The 17,397-nt window shown below is 40.1% G+C and overlaps 1 protein-coding gene across 2 annotated transcripts; it reads left to right on the forward strand.

Annotated features, from left to right (window-relative positions):
• The first annotated feature begins 194 nt into the window (after positions 1-194).
• Positions 195-17,036, forward strand: LOC122993701 (CTD small phosphatase-like protein). Of its 2 annotated transcripts, XM_044368075.1 has the most exons (8): positions 195-1,380; positions 9,426-9,583; positions 9,826-9,858; positions 10,983-11,084; positions 11,924-11,980; positions 12,460-12,552; positions 13,094-13,279; positions 13,746-17,036. In XM_044368075.1, the coding sequence occupies exons 1-8, from the start codon at positions 1,305-1,307 to the stop codon at positions 13,869-13,871; spliced, it is 831 nt and encodes a 276-aa protein (XP_044224010.1). In that variant the 5' UTR covers positions 195-1,304; the 3' UTR covers positions 13,872-17,036. The 2 variants fall into 2 exon arrangements, with proteins under 2 accessions (XP_044224010.1, XP_044224011.1); XM_044368076.1 differs by lacking the exon at positions 9,826-9,858 and having other exon boundaries at positions 198-1,380.
• Positions 17,037-17,397: the final 361 nt, after the last annotated feature.

The following is a 17,397-nucleotide window of genomic DNA, read 5'->3' on the forward strand; positions in this document are numbered from 1 at the left end:
AGAATGTTTTTGTATACTCTGTAAGATAATACCAGAATAGGCGACCATGTTATGAGGTGAAAATATTTGAGGAATTGATTGAAGTGATTTTTCATAGTTGTCAGTCTTTTTATCATAAAGTGACTGAGTTGTTTTGAAATCCTAAATTAAATCAGTTCTGTGATTTAAAAAAACAAAACAGCTTAATTACAGCAAATACCAATTTGTCTCACTCTGTATCTTTCTCTCAGACACACCCACACAAAATAAACCAAGGCATCTGGCCAGAAACTATCCAACACTGCGATGTGATTGTAAATGCAGGAGGTGTATTTTTGTTTTATCATTATGAGTGCAGGGTATCCTTGAAGCCTGCTTTCCTAATGTAGACACTAGGTGGCGATCTCGACCTTTCAAACCACTCACTAACAGGGAATTAAAAAAAACACACACACACACACACACACACATACACATACACACAGGGGTTTTTTGGATTAACATCAACTATTTGCTTGGATTCGTAAATTCTCGGGTACATACGAATACTTGGTCATACATAAACATGAAGTGCATTATGTTTAAACATATGCTGTGTTTTTTAAAATGTTAATAATAAAGAGCTATAATTTGTTGCGTGCGCCCCACAGTAATTATAGAGAGGAAGCTTGAGAAAGCCGGAGTCCAGCCAGCTGCATGGGTTGAGCAATGTAGTGCTGAGAATCCATCACAGAAACAAACCGCCCCCTCCCACTCCGATGCCCCCGCTTCAGATGCAACTCTAAATACATGAAGCCTCCATGTTGCACAGGGAATGTAGGGCCAGCTGATGTGAACTGTTTGCCTGAAAGTGGACGCTAACTTTACCGTTGTACAACTTGCGTCTGATTCATGTTTTTCGGGACAAGAAGAACAACCCTCTGACCGACGGGGCTAACCTGGTGTTTGCACCGTTGTTCCAGACGCGGCCTCACGGAGCTTCACAGCTAACTCGCTAACCCAGGCTACCTGCTAACTTCAGCTAGTGAGCGACTCAGCGGCGGTTGTTTTTTATTTTTGTTTTTTTGCTTTTTTTGTCGTTGTTACCCACAAAAAATACTTGTCTGCAGCGATGGTATTTTTTTGCGGAGAGCCGTAAATGACAGCCGCTCATTGGCTTCCATTCACCACCGTGCTAGCTGGCTGGCTACCCCCGCTGCCACAGCGCCTCGCCTCGGACGGTTGCCGGGCTTTGTGGGCTAGCTGGTCATCTTAAACAGCTAGCTAACTGTAGCTAGCAAGCGAAGCAAGCCGACAAAACAAAAGAGGAATAACCACCCGTCTAAATGGACCACATGTCCATAATAACCCAAGTTTCCAACCCCAAGGAGGAGGAAATAATATCCTATAACCAGGAGAAAGGTAAGGGAAAGTCGAACTACTTTTCTCGACTGACGTTAGCTGTTAGCTCGCTGCTGTAGTAGTTGTGGACACTGGTTGCCTGCGTGTGATGGTCACATTAAAGGCTGAAAACAACCAGCGTTAGTTAAACTCTTTAGCAAGCAACAAGTTTATCAGAGGGGGCTTGTGCTGAATAAGTTATCGGTCTAGTATAACGTTTGTATGCTGCTCAATACGAAGAGAGCTCCAGTGTCATGTCAATTTTATATTTGTGTAGCACTTTTCATTCACAATGGCAGTTCAAGGTGCTTAACGTCAGCATAAACGCTATTGATCGACATGATAAAGTCGTTTTAAAGCAAAATTTAAACAATACAGAAATACAACAATTATAAATGAGCACCAAAATCAAACACACACACTCACACAAATAAATAATAATAAAAACATAATATTAAAAACGATAAAGAGTTGGAAAACCACACACAGTCAGGTAGGAAATTGGCTACACATAAGCCTGAGAAAACAGAAAGGTTTAAAGGTTTCTTTTGAACGTGGTAAGCGTTAAGTGTCTTCAGGTTTATCCCATTAACACTGGCTGAATTAAAGGTAGCTAACACATTTGTTGTCAAACAGTAACACTTGTTGTCCACACTGAGCTAAACCCAGTAATACCAAGTCTTTGCCTCTCAGTGATTGTGTTTTACACTTTTCTATGTGCGCTTTGGCTGAGTAATTGGACTATATGATTTGACAGGTAATTCCCCTGATGAATCATTACCACAAGAAGCTAGTAAAAAGTTCTTTGTGGTTTGGTCTGAGGGGAAGCAAAAACTTCACTGGGACGAAGCAAGTATGCGCAGAGAGAACTGTATCTGCTGCTAGTGTGTAAAATGTCAAGTGGATTATCACAGCATCTTCGTCCAGACGTGTGACTTTGTTGATGGAAAGCCACCAGGACTGTGATCAACTTGTTGGATGCACAGATTTACATTGCCATACGTTTGTCTTTTCCTGTTTATTACATCATATATATCAAATAAGACTGTGATGTATTTTGTGTCTTGTGTATTAATCAGTTCATTTAATTACCAGTTAAGCTCGTGTTTTCTTATTTTAGCATAAATAGACTCCTAATAATGATTCACATGGATGGGATCTCGGGATCCAAAATGGTTGTCATTTTCACTTAAAGTACATCTGTCATTGCTCTTGAAGTCTCCAGCCACACTTGAGCATAATGCAGCGGAGGTCAAAACTCTCCTTCAAGACACTAGCTGCTAATGTCCATTCATGCCCCCTCTCCGGGCTACTGTGACAGTTTCTGGGTCGCTCATACCCATGGGATGTGTATTAGTATCACATCTCAAACCCCACTTGTAATGTGAGAACTTGAGTCTTTCGAGAACAACAATGCCTTCTCCTCTGAGGGTAAAAGTAACCTCTATGGATTTTGTGTGACTTGAACATATGCAGGCGTCATGGGAGACTATCATTGCGGGTTTATGGGAGTTATAGGAGAATATAATTGCAGTGGTAGTAAAATATTCTGATTACTCTGCTATTACCCACAGTTTATAAACATCTTGATATGTATTATATGTATGAGACTATGTTCTTGTAAAAATATAAGTTGACATACAGCTGATTGTCTGAAAGGTATAGTAAGTGTTTTTTTAGGGCTTGTTTGCATTGTATGAATCATAATTTGGCACTGGGAGTTTTGTGGTTGTGCTGGGAAAAGTGATGGTGAACTCATTTAGGGTTGCTGGATATGAGTAGTACTGAAATAATTAGTTAAGTGGTTAGTCGATAGGAAAAATCCTCTGCTAATGGTTAAAATGAATGAATGGTCTAAGTAACTTTTCCATGTAAATATGCCAGGCACTGGCAGGCTATGGCTTCATGAAAGCAGATTTTTCCTTTTTTTCATTTGTAAATATCTTTTTCTTTCCTTTTTGGTTGTAAGTCAGAAAAAAATAAGCAAATGTAAAGCGTCATTTGGCCTCAGGTAACTTTTGATGTACACTTGTGATTACTGTATAGACTAAATGAAAACATTGAAAGGTCAACACATGAATTGCTAGTTTGATTTAGTGAGCAAGTAGAGTTTTATGTAGGGAGAAAACATTTGGTTTGTCTTCTTGAGATGAGGATTTGTAGCGTAGTGCTAGTTAAGGATGCACTTTAGCTCTTTTAACTGTCAGTAAACTCTTTCTAAAGGTTTTATTTTGTAATGACAATTTATCATGTCTTGGCTAGAGATAATGGGCCTACATTTAAAGTCTTGTTGATAGCAAACCTGACTCTGGTAGTGTTTAGTAATATCTCAAATTGTTTACAAACAGAGAAGTTTGAGTGGCACCACACACATAGTGGGGATTCATGACGTGACACCTAATGTTGGTCATGAGTAAGAGTGGTCTCGCAGGACACAGTTGAGTTTGAGGACAAAGTAGAGCAGTGATGTGTACTGTTTATTTCATTTTCTCTTAAGAATGAGTCAGAATCCCTCCCTTGGGGCTAAGCCAGATATTACCATCATTACAGGGATTGTATTGCCATCTCCATTCTTCAGTATGTTCTGGATATATTGAAAATGTCAAGGTTTGATTCTGAGGGGCATTGTCCTGGGCTGTGATATGAACAGGAATTTGAGAAGATCCAGATTTTTTTTAACAGGTGCAATATTTCTGTCCACTCTGTCACAATCTGAGTTTACAACAGGATTCTCAGCTTTATTCCCTGAATTTAATATACAGTCAGCCAATGGTTTGACTGTCCTTGTTTATTACAGATCTTTTGACATGTAGCCTATCTAAGCAGCTGTCTTAGAGGAATTTAACAGGTAGTCTTCCATTGCTTGGAAAGGCTCCAAACTGTCTGGACAAAAATTGACCACCTTTGCTCTCAGTGTTCCTCCACTAGAAGTCTTACGACATGTGCCTGCCTTTTGCACTGTGTCGGCTGCCAAGCAGCAGCCTAAATATAGACTCGCTGCCCTGTTGGCCAGGGCACCACTGACCTCGAGGCCAAGTATAACTACTTGCAAAGATGACAATGATCATTTTCTTCATGCTGGCAGATATACTAGGCTTTAGTTTGGAAAAACAACTTTATTTTCAGAATAAGATAGTTGGGGCTGTGGTCTTAGTGGGTCTTTTTTTTTTTTCTTGTAGGGATTTTGGAGACTGATGTTGAAGGGGAGGTAGGGGTCAACTATTTAAAGTTGTCACTCGACTCAGAGTGGTTCACTTGGACCTTAATGTATCTGTGAGGTGAACTGGTGCCTCTTACATGATCCCTTCACCCTTATGAAAAATACTCCTCCATGGTCACGTAATCCTGGATGTTTGTGATGATTGATTTAAAGGAGAGTAATAAGCACTGAGCAACACAGTTGTTTATTGGCTTTCACTGCAATTTCAACCAGACAGTTTTTGTTATCTCTCAAACATATTAGTCTGTTGGAATATGAAGCCCCTCTGGCGCTTCTCTTAAAACAGTGATTTACAAAATTTATGGGACGTCATTGGGAAAGTAGTTATTTTCATTCAAACATACAAAGATGAGCAGGTTAATTGAGAGAATTAGTTAAATAAAATGTTTAAGTATAATTGTATGTATTGTTCTTCATTGCTATGAAAACATTTTTTTTCAACTGGAAATGTTAGGTCAGTGCTGTCATGTCACAGCAAGAAGTCCTTGGGTTTAAAGCCACAGGCCAGCAGGGGCCTCCCTGTGTGGAGTCTGCATGTTCTCCCCATGACTGCATAGGTTTCCTCGGGGTATTCTGGGTTTTCCTCCAACAGCCCAAAGACATGCAGGTTAAGTAAACAAGTGGTTCTAAGTTGCCCGTAGGTGTGAATGTTAGTGGAAAATGTTGTTTGTCTTTATGATCCAGCCCTGTGACAGATTGACGACCTCTAGTCCAGCGTGTGTTATGTTGGGCTCCAGCTCCCTGCATCCTGTGCAGTGTTAGTATGTATAGAAAATGAACGGATGGATGGATGTGTTACTATCAAATGCATGATTTACTATCAGATTTATGTTTACAGTTTTTTCGCCCCATTTTTCTCCATGTTTTGAATTAATAATCAATTTCTGGGATTGTTGCAATGTTAGATGTTGTCTGGGGTCAATAAGTGTATTAAAACACCTTTCAATGGTTGTGGGAATAATGACAGGCTCCAATCATGTCTTTTGATTTTTGTTAGTTGAGGCCACTGTTTTGTTAACATTGGACAGTGAATTGTATCTTCTAAAACTTTTGACGATTGATATACTTTACATTGGTTGTGGAGTTAAGAGTTTCACACATGATGGACTTTAAGAGCTTATTATCTCACTGCAGAGCTGAGGCCTGCTCTGATAGCTGCTGGTGTCGTAGCCAGACCTCATTCTCAAACATTCCTCATAGTTGTGGACATGTTTTGTTTAGAGGTGATAAAAGAGGTTGCTTGCATTGCTTCCTCTTGAAACAACATTTGCCCTGTATAGTCTGCAGATACTTGTATTCTGCTTGATATCAGTCTTTTTAAAAGCAAACTATTTACATTGTAGATGAAACACCGTCTTCTGAAGTCGTCTTTGTTTGGTCCTGTACTGTTGGGCCCATTTCTTTGCAAACCTTTTCATACTAAGCAACTGTGTGTTTGTCATGCCGATGGGATGCTTAACTCCATGATTTGCAGATTGAGTAGATTTTTTTGTAGGTACTGTACTCTACTGAATGTGTGTATTTACTCAACATATTAACATTAACATGTGGAGAATAAGTCTGCTTTAAGATTTTGTAGTCTTGCTTAGATAAATGCTCATTGCACCACCTGGCCCAAGTAGAAAGTGTTAAGATTGTACTACACTGCTGACAGCAGGCGCTGTGGAAGTGATTAAGCTTCTCACTGTGCAGGGCTAGCCTTTATCTAAAGCTATATGATGTGTCAACAACCATGAGTCTAGGACACAACATTCAGTCCTTGGCAACAGAGAGAGGTGGCTAACACTTTTCCTGGTCAGACCCCTGCTAAAAGTTGTTGTCACACCTACTGATTAATGATTTACAGTGTGTTGGTGTGTGTGTTGTCAGTGTAGAGCTGAATATAGCTGAAAGGCACAAGACCAAGAAGAATCATAGCAGGGGATATTTTGCTGTGTCACATAAAGGCTTAATGTTGTTTGTTGAGCTTTGAAACATATTGTGGGAAAGATGTTGATAATGCAAATGAACTCTGACTTGTAACTTAATGTTTTTTACCCTCTGATCAGTGAACTGTTACCCTCCGTTCATCCAACCCAGGTGTTTTAGGCCCAGTTCTGCTTGGTGCATGACTCAGTAGTCCTGGGTGTTTTCTTTGGGTCTTTTGTGCAGGAATCAGTACTACGGCCGGTTGTAGTGATGAGTCACAGGAAACTGACAAATGCCTCACTGTCCTATTTTTACTGTAGTACAGAGCTAAAATGACAAGATGAAGTCCGGTTTCATGAAAAGAATTTGTGTGGTGCTGCTGATTGGGTTATTTTTAGATTGAAACCAAGCTTACTGTGGCAGATATCTCAGTGTCACTCTCTAACTAAAGCAAGGGCATCATAGAGAGAAATCTGGTTAGTTTTCCTTTGAGGTTATTTCAGAGTTCCTAGAAGAAAGCATTTTTATAATTTTATGCTCTGGTGATATCTCCAAACAAATCTCTAAATCAGTTTATTGCTTTGGTATTTGGTGGTTGATGCAGTGTTTTCTGATGGATTATGTCAGATGGGGGCCTTTGTGCTTATTGGTATAAAAGCAACATTGGCGGTGTCAGGATTTTTTTCTGTATCGTTGCTGTTTCTTTCTTTTTTCTTTGTTAGCACTTGCAGTATACAACATTGTTTTGGACACTAAGAAAATGGGATACAGTTTTCCTGAAAGATTTCTTTAGGATTTAGTGATGGGTGTGGGCTGTTTCTTCTGAGACTTATCTGATGTCACTCTGTTCACTAAAAGTTGCTTATATGTGTGATGATTCTTTCCAGAAAGGTGTGGATATTGTCAGAGTCAGAAACATTTAAAAAACAAAACCTTCGACTAAACAAATAATACACTAGTACTGAACAATTAATCAAAATATTATCAAAATCGCAATATGGCCAAGTGCAGTATCCAGATTGCAGGAGCTGCAATTTTTTGATTAAAAGTAAAATGTGTCACAACATAGCATTTCTAAATGAAGCGTTGTGGTGCTACAGAGATGCCCCGGCCCACAAATCATGCTCTCCAGACGTAAGTGAACATGCTTGTCTGGTACAGACCCCAGTAGAATCACATCATCATCATTTTCATACATATATATATTATTTGTTGTTGTTGTTTGTTTTTTGTGAAAATGAAATGCTAAAATTACCATTCCCACTAAAATCATGACTCGTATTGCAATTGCAATATCTGTCAAAATAATTGCAATATGATTTTTTTTTTTGCATCGTTCTGTCCTATAATACACTCAAAAAAACAAATAAATAAAAGATCAGTTCTGCAAAAACTGCAGAGTAATTCAACCAACAATCAATGCAAGTTAGCCTGTTCGATACTGTAATAACGGTGTCACTAATAGCCAGATGAGTCATACAACTCTGTCACTAGTGAATGTGTGCAATTCCCTGCATTTAGTTTTATGTTACTTTAGTCACTAAATGCTCTAATGTTATTTCCTCGTTGATGGATGCATATTGTACTCAATGTGTCTTGGGTTGAAGGAGCTTGTGTCAGTGATAAGATATTTTCTAAATACCCAGAACAGTGTGCTTTCACTCAAGAAGTAATTAATTTGACTGGAAGCCAGCGATGGAGGGAAATGACTGAGATTGGGGAGTGCAGAAAGTGTTTTATGTAGCATGCCATCGCTCTGTCAGTGTCTGATACCTTTCCTGCACTTAGGAGTATTTATAGCAGTAGAATATAGTATTTAAGTAATCTTCTTAAAACAAATAATGTGTTGACTCCACATTAAGCTGTTGCATGACATGATATGATGCTCAGGCTGCCTTTTTGGCCTCGAGATACCGTGATATGCAGGAATGTTTAGTAGGAAAAATACTTGACACAGCTGGAATGAATTAAAAATAATTCTTGTATATGTAAGTTGTCAAAGTTGTGTTGTTTACTGATAAATGTTGTGGTAGCTTGCCTTTATGAGAAGTCAGTTGCCGTATTCATCATTTGCTGTATTTCATCAGGCATAGCATTTCCAATGAAGAAATGTCTGATGGGTATTTGTTTAAGGTCAGGAGTACAAAGTGGCACGATACCAAGATGCCAAAAGACATGACATAATGCTATTTGCTCTTTGCTGGTCTTCAGTTGCAAAAGCATTCTGGTTGTGTGAGCCGAGGGGTTGAGCAGGGGGGACTAATGGGTGGAGAGGAATGCAGCCTTGTATAGGCTCTGCAGGGTCGGAGAGCCTCCCACCTCCTCCTCCCTCCCCTCGTCTCTTGTGCGTGTCCAGGGCTGCTTCAGTCACTCACCTGCCAGCTGAAACATGGGAGGGAAACATAAGCAAGCTTTCGAAATGGAGACTTGTAGGCCAATCAGGGACAGGCGCGATGGCAGGGCTAAAAGGAAGAGGGCGGGGTGTGCAGCTTCCAACTTGTCACTATTAATAAAAGCTCAGTGTCTCATTTAGGCCCTGCTCCGTAGTCCTGGAATGAGAGGCGATGAGCAATCAGAGCAGAGTGTGCTCTGAACTGTCACTATGTGTGACCGATGAAGTCACCCAGCAAGCCAAGTTATTTTCTGATCAGTGGTTCTGCCAGGCCTGGTCAACAAGACCTACACTTAATGCCATTTAATCACAATGTCAAGGTCTTCAGGTGATTCAGTGCAGCTCACAGCATTGTGGTCACTGAGGAGAATTGTAATGAACACATAACAGTTTTGTCCTAGAAGCAGCGTCCACAGCTTAGCATGCAAATGACAATAAATGCTTTCTAGCTTCAGCCTGCTCCATTTTTTATGACAGAACAGTTTCGATTTGCATGTTCGCTTGTTCACTCTCCGCTCTCCCAACCCCCTCCTGTTGTTTTGACAGCATCCCAGTCCAACAGCAGCCTAAAGAAGCAGAGGAGCCGCAGCATCTTCAGCTCATTCTTCTGCTGCTTCCGCAACTACAATGTGGAGCCGCCAGCCACCAATACCAACACCAGCTCCCTGCCTCCACCTGTTGAGGAGAACGGATCGCCTCCCAAGGTGAGCTGCTGCTCCACTGAACACATGATAATTGTATTATGAAACTCCAGGAATATTACAGTCTGCATATGTTTGGAAGTGTTTTTATTTGTTGTAAAGTGTCTCTTTGTGTGAATATTGTTTTTCTTTTCTTTTTCTTTTCTTTATCTTCGTGGATCCTTTGTTTTTTTTGCCCTTTTTATTCTCCTTCCTACCCCTCACCCTGTTTTTGTATGTGCGTGTCTATCTCTTTTGTGTTGTAGTGTGACCAGGTCGAGGTCATCCCTGTCCCTAGTGTATGTATCGCCTTTTTTCTTTTCCTTTGCATGCAGGCTGAGTGGGCTGGTGCTGGCACATCCTGTCTGTGTGGGCTCCAGTGCTCCTCAGAGAGCTTTAGCTCTGCTACCATACTGCGGTTCATTTTCAGCCGATCGTAGCACTGGCTGTGTGGAAGGTGCATATGCACCTATGGGTTGAAATGGTGCCTCAATGCCTGATCTGCATGAGTGACACTTGGTGGTTTGTATGCCTTCAGAAATACTGTGACACTAACTGTCTAACAAGTTAAAAGCAAAACTGTTTTCAATTAATCGCTTCAGGTGCTTCCATGCAAGAAGTAATCCACTTCTTATGCTGCTTATCCGTTGTAATTGAATAAAAATGAGAGTTAAGCTCCACAGAAGCTCCTAGTCTTTAGCTTTGCTCCCATAAAGAAGGGGTGAAACTAATTTATCCTATCACTCAAGGAGTTAGATGTGATCTTGTTATCTGATGGTCTAAACAACATACCAGTCAAATCACACATAAGTGACCCTATAAAGCTCAACTCCTCCCATCCATTAAATGTGAATGAATTTTTAATACAGCACCGTTCCTGCGCTGATCCATAGTTCCCACAAGAGCTCATCATATCATGTTCACACATAATGCATATTGGCGTTTTTAAAGTGGTTCTGTTTAAATTTGAGTGATTTCAATGACACTGGGACTGCTCTACCGCAGCAACTGCTAACCTTTGCATGGCCTTTGTCTGCCAGAATGTATAAAAAGTTGTATTCAATCTCCACAGATCTGACAAAAATCTAAGGGGATTTAAGGCATCATTACTTTCTGAGTAGGTGGCTGCAGCAGAGGAATGTCCAGTGTTGAAAAATCCCAGGTCTTGTCATTTTGAAGCTATGGGCCCATGAAACGCGCCATTTCAGACATCTCAGCTGCATTGTGACTCATGAAAATACTCCTTCTTGACATGGTGTTTGCTTTTTTGCTCAGCCTCACACCCTAATTTATGCAAAGTATATGTTTTGTGTCAGTCTCTCTCTCTCTTGCTGTCTCTGCCTGTCCTTCTCACTGTGTCTTTTGTTAAAACCCCCGCCCTCTCTCCATATATCTGACATTATCTGCTTTGTCTACCCCACAGCCACCAGCCAAATACCTCCTACCAGAGATGAAAATATCTGACTATGGCAAAAAGTGTGTTGTGATTGACTTGGATGAAACGCTCGTCCATAGCTCATTCAAGGTAAGCAGAGGCTAAAGCTCAAATTGAGGATTTGAGCTTGGATAAGACCCTCCATGTTAGAAAAATGCAGTCTATAGTTAGTGTGACTATGGACATTTTTACTCAGAAAATACAATTTGTGAATTGGAAAAAATCATAACTTTAACTACCCCGAGAACATTTAAGTGCTTTTTATATGAGCACTGTATGCCTTGCCCTGAGAGTAATACATACTGTATATCTATCTTTATAATTGACTACATATCTAAAGCTCAGCCAATAACTCGCAGGAGTTAAAAGCTGTGTTAAGTCCATTAGATCGGCGTGTAAACAAAGCCAGGAGAGGAGCAGGTGGTGGAGAATGTGCTGTAGTAAGAACAAGGTTGATAAAACAGCATTGATTGTTCCTAAGAGTAAGAGCAGGATGGTAATATGAAAGTCTGAAGGCAGACTGCATTTAATACAGTACGTTCTTTAACCTTAACAAGCATCATAACCTGTCAAAACTTTATAAAGAATAGTAGTAGTAGTAACCTACGTGGCTTTTGTGTTGTACATAATATCTTCTTCCTGTTTACTCTTCTCCTTTTTCTTTTACCTTAACTCATCCTCCCGCTGTTCACTTCCTGTCTGAGGGCGACCACTTCATTGTCTGTTGAGTTAGATTACCAGAGACTTTTCAGAAGAATGAGGAGGAATTTGTTTTGGCAAAAAGGGGACTGATTATTTTCTTCACTCTGCCAGAAATTTTACAATCTGAGTTTTAGTGTTCCTAGCAGGACCTCTGCTGGTCAGCTATAGTACTGCACCAACAGTTTGAATGACAAGGATGTGCTTCTGTGATGTGTTTCTTCTTACAGCCCATCAGCAATGCTGATTTCATAGTTCCAGTGGAGATCGATGGTACCGTTCATCAGGTATTGTACACACACACACACACACACACACACACAAAACCTTTTCATTTAAGTTCACGTTTTTATCAGGATGCCACTTTGTTCCTATGAGAAGATCCTGAAGAGAATGGCTGTGATCCAGTTCAAGTAATCCAGGATAGGCTGTGTGTATCCTGGTTGGCCTATTCAAGATTACTTGCACTGGATGGCAGCCACTGGACTGGTGAGGGGACAAATGAGAGGATGACATCTAAATTGTGAGTGAGAATGATGATATTCAGAGTTGGTGGTCTTTTTAAAGAAATTAAATAACAGGCAACTTTCAGGGGCAATCCTCAAAAGACAATTGTTGTACAGAACATCACCCTGTCTTGATATATCAATAAGTCACTTGATGAAGGTTGTAGTAAATTTCACTCCCCTCATTATTAATCTGTTTGTGTGTTGCTCATGTTGCATCATATATCCTGTATCTCTCTAACCTGTGGTGTTTCCTGCAGGTGTATGTGCTGAAACGACCCCACGTGGATGAGTTTCTTCAAAAGATGGGAGAGCTATTTGAATGTGTGCTGTTTACAGCCAGTCTTGCCAAGGTGTGTTAAGACTCATACAGGTTTCTAGTTCTGACATGTGTTTTGCTTACAAGCCAGTGACAGCTAAGTTCTGGTCTGTAATTTTTATCTGCTCCTGCTGTCTAAACTTTTTACACTTCCTCTGCTTCACTGTCCATCTGTCTCTCACATCTTTGCCAATAAAATGGGGGTAAGTTTAAAGAATGAGACAGAAATAACCACGTTAAGGGCCTGATGTCTGTGTAGTGTCAAACATTGTTCATGCTGAGTTAAAAGCTAGACATCAGCGGTGCTTGTTGTGTAAGTAGTATTTCCTGAGGCGTCTTCCCTGTCAAGTAAACACAACCGTTAAGGATAACCTGCTCTGCTTCCTTTAGGAAGTCTAGCGTTTAGCCTCTGCAGGTTGTTTTATTAGTGCTGTAGTTTAGGTGTATGATTGTGAAATCCAGCACTACCTATTGATTGTGTCGTTTGCAGTTGTATGGCAGTAAAATTCAGGATAAATATAACATTTGTCTTTACAGCACAGTAACAGTTCTCTGTTTTTGTTTGGCTTGGACAGTATGCAGACCCTGTGGCAGACCTGCTGGACCAGTGGGGTGTGTTTCGAGCACGACTCTTCAGAGAATCCTGCGTTTTTCACAGAGGGAACTATGTTAAAGACCTCAGCCGGCTGGGACGAGAGCTCAGCAACGTCATCATTGTTGACAATTCACCCGCCTCTTACATTTTCCACCCAGAAAACGCTGTGAGTTCCTTTGGCAAAAACAGAGGCTTTAGCACCATGTCGGTATTAATAAAAGTTCATGTAACATTTTGTTGACACTACTTCTGTTACACTCTGGATGTGTCTTGCCACCAAGGAGTCACATGCTTCTACAGTTTGCTACTAAACTAAAATCCATGATTTATAATATAATATATAATTTATAATATGTGTATTATACTTTTCCTATAATTACTTTATAATGCATCTTCATCAGAACTGAAAGTGAAGGGTATCTGCGTGGCCTGTGGTATTGCTGCAATGACAGTCTGGCAGATTAAAATGCTAAAAGAAGGAAATCATTGATATCACTGGCTGAATAATAACATGTTAGTTACATTAAAAAAGCTGTTCCCGTGTTTGCTTGAGCACTGTGGTAATTTTGGTGGCAGAATCTTACTCGCTAGTAAACAAACGCTAACTTCAGGTGGTTTTCTGGTCTCCTCAGGTCCCAGTCCAGTCCTGGTTTGACGATATGAATGACACAGAGCTCCTGGACCTGCTGCCTTTCTTTGAGGGACTCAGCAAAGAAGAAGAGGTTTACGGAGTCCTTCAGAATCTAAGAAGCAGGTAGCAGGACACACCACAGCACCGCCTGTGCTCTCCATCCTCCTCTCTGTCGATCTCTGCCCCTCTCCACACCACGTCTCTCAGACTCAGGCAGATCCTCCCACACGCGCCCCTCTTGTCTCTGCCCCAAGGGGACGCCTCGGAGTCTCACTGTGGAAACCTTCTGTCCCCCCGTCTCCGCTCTCATCTCCTGGTGACTGGCTGCCTTCTGAGTGCCATCAGAAAAAAAACAAACAAACACTTAATATCCCAGGAGCACTGTGTTTCACAAAAACCACACCAGAAAGTGTACAGAGCATCCTAAGTTGATAGTATTGGGGACAAAATGCTAAGAGGAATGAACTCTGGTCTTTATTTTCAAACCAACAAAGTTTTACTATTTGGTGAAGTGCTTATTTTAAAACCAAAAAAAAAAAAAAAACAACTTTTCGTCTGAAACTTCTTTTGTGGTACCACACAAAAGTCTGAAAAGATTTTGTCCTTGTATTGTTGCTATGCAGGCAGTTTCTGGTAGTAGAAAGGACTGTGATTCTCTTTTCTTACTGAATGAAGTGCCTTGTGTGAATGTTGTTTATATGGGGAGATATTTTGTACATGGCATATTTCCAGAGTACTTCAGTCTTTTCACACACAATATGCTTTAAAGTGGACACAGAAGTATCTACATAAAAGTTTTACTTTTGTTTATTTTTTTGATCATCAAACGCTGGGTAAATGTCTCCATATTATTCTTTTTTTCCCAGTATGCTTGTGCCATTATATAGATGTGACTTTGTTTCTTTCTGCTTTCATTATGCATAGAACTAGTTAATTTGTTTTAGGCAAAGGAGTACGTTTGCAATTGTGAACCTTAAACCCCACCTACAAGTCATTCTTTACATTTGATGGTTTTGATCTGAAAGCTCAGATAAAATGTGCCATTTATTTTTCTGTCTCTCCCACTTTACTCCCCCTTTTCTCATTTTATTATTTGCCAAATAAGGACGATATTTTTTAACAGGCTTCATATCTTTAACAGGGGTTCAGCTACAACTGTTAAACCATTAGTAGTGAGTATAGCATTATAGGTTTTATTAATTTGACAAATAGGTGTCAAATTCATGTGTATGTTTTTAATGTTTTGAGGTTCTTTGTCATGTCATGCTTATCATACGGCTAGCTTTAAGCCTACATTTAAAGTTTTTTTTGTTTTGTTCTTGTTTTTTGGCACACATAAGTGGTGCAGCTTCACCCACAGGGGATGATCTTTCTCCAGAATTGTGCACAGTTGCAAAGGTATCCCTTTTGTTGTTTCAAATGGTCTGGGATCTTACAGTGAGTGGGTCGAGTGCCATGCTTCTTCTTTTTTTTTTTCTTCATGAGGTTAGTGTCTTTAGGGAATATAGAATAGTGTCGGATCGAGTCTGGACAGAGTTAAAATCACACCACGCTCCTCCTGATTTACATCCAGTGATGGTCTGGCCTCGTCCAGCCCTGGTATGAAACCAGTGGAGACGACGTGTGTGGTGTTTACCTTCCCAGACTCTTTTTAACTGCTCTTCACCTCAGTGCCTATGTTTGAGAGGAGCCACGCAAACCGAATGCTGCAACATTTGCTACCATGGCAATAACCTTTTTGGGGGGAGATCTCCATCCTAAGTGTTTGGTTTGGGTGTCTAGAGCACTTCACAAGGATAGCCAGTATACCAGTAGTTTGGTCGACAGTAGGGCTGGCCCAGTTAACACAGCGATTGTCAGTGTTCGCGTATGAACCTTCAAACTCACATTTTTCAAATTGTTTGATACAAAAACTGGATAATTTAGTCCTTTAGTCATTTTTTAGAATAAAATATAAATTATTAGAATGTCAATTTTTTTTTTTTTTTTTCAAAATAAAATACTGAAACAACTTGAATGTTGCTCGGTCAATTTCCGCAACAGCAGCCAAACGACCTTGTATAGTTACCTTGTAGTTTTCAGCTTGTGTTGTGGAAGAAAGTAAAAAAAAAAAAAAGGACGCCTTCCAAACCTACAGATGGGTGCTCAGTCCCGGCCCATCCAAATGTTAGGGGCCAGCTCTAAATGAAACACTACTGGGACACTGCAAAACACTGAAGAACCTCATCATGGCATTGATGCCTTACTGCCTGCACAGGCACAAAGCAATGTTTCTTCATTAATTCCAAGGTTACAACTACAGGTTTCAGCATTGTCTCATTAGTATTTTCTTTACAGAGTGTAGAACCGGTTCGGCCGTATATGTAGACCGTATATGGTCAGGTGCGTTAACATTGTGAAACAATAAAATAAAGCAATGAAGCACGAAAAATCTGCGGTGCCATCTCGGGATTGTACACTCAACAAACCTCATTTGCTTTGTTGCTTGGTTTATGGGTCATGATGTTATATTAAAAAGACCTTCACTACTTCATAATTTCCACCTTTTTTTTTTTCTAGTTGAAAGGCTACTGCTGCTGCTTCAGGCGTATTAGAATATTTTCTTTCTTTTGCATAAGCATTTTGAAAACATTTGTGTTGGTAGTGAGCGTTCTGCTCATGATGATGGTTTCAGTGCAATGTCCTTTTTATAAGAAGTGTTTGACCGACTCTTCTCGACCTCTCAATGATAACCTTTCTCTGAAGATGTTTGTATCATTGTGATATTTTTCTACCTACCTTTTGTCAGTATTTGGTTTAAAAAGTTGCATATTACCCATTGTATCCAGCTTTTTTTTTTTCTCCCTCTTCCTTTTAGATCTGTAATGTCCCCCTCTTGCCTTTGGTAAGAATTCTCAGTCAGGTCTCGTCTTTCCTATCAGGGGACATGTATGTGTGTGTGTGTGTGTGTGCGTGTGTGTGTGTGTGTGTGTGTGTGCGCGCGCACAGGCATCTTGTTTGTGCTTCCTTACAGGTTTTCTTTGTGTATCACCTCACTCATAATCACACATTCATCATTTTGTATTGATTTTAACACCAAAGTTCTAAAACACTTGAGTTTAAGTCACTGTGCTTTTTCTTTGGTTAGTTTTATTATTTTGGGGGGGGGGGGGTCAGGTTCTTCACTTTTTTTTTTTTTTTTTTTTTTTAAACACTTGTCAGGTCTTGTTGGCTTACTTTGAGCGTTGGCAGTGTGTTGTCATCCTGAGCATCAGTTTTTTCTTTCTTTCCATAATAAAAGGCTTCATTGAAACTATTTTGTCATGTCTATTTTGTTTTGTTTTTTTATCAACGTCTATTGTGATACATGAATTAAGGCCAAAGATCATCACTTTAAACTGGTGTGATTGAGGTTTCCACTATCTCTGTACCTGATAGGATCTATTAACTCCAAAAACCATGAGAGAATGTTATGTGTCCTTTTAATACATGTTATAGTGAACTTCATCATTTGTTTTTGCCACAGTTCCTTCATGTCACAATAAAGCACATTTTTATGGAAAAATGTTGCTGTCTTCTGTCAGCAGAGCAGTGCAACCAACTCAGTGAGTTCATGTCATCTTAGAACGAGCATGATCCGCCTCTCTGTATGTCAAAATTGGCCTTTAATACAA

The sequence above is a fragment of the Thunnus albacares genome, chromosome 12 (genome assembly GCF_914725855.1).
Source record: "Thunnus albacares chromosome 12, fThuAlb1.1, whole genome shotgun sequence".
Classification (NCBI taxonomy): Eukaryota; Metazoa; Chordata; class Actinopteri; order Scombriformes; family Scombridae; genus Thunnus; species Thunnus albacares.

Bases quoted from the DNA above. Each gene is read 5' to 3' on its own strand.
- LOC122993701 (XM_044368075.1), top strand. From the start codon at position 1,305: ATGGACCACATGTCCATAATAACCCAAGTTTCCAACCCCAAGGAGGAG. The intron at 1,381-9,425 runs GTAAGGGAAAGT...TTGTTTTGACAG, and splicing joins ATCCTATAACCAGGAGAAAG to CATCCCAGTCCAACAGCAGC. The intron at 9,584-9,825 runs GTGAGCTGCTGC...TTTGTGTTGTAG, and splicing joins AGAACGGATCGCCTCCCAAG to TGTGACCAGGTCGAGGTCAT.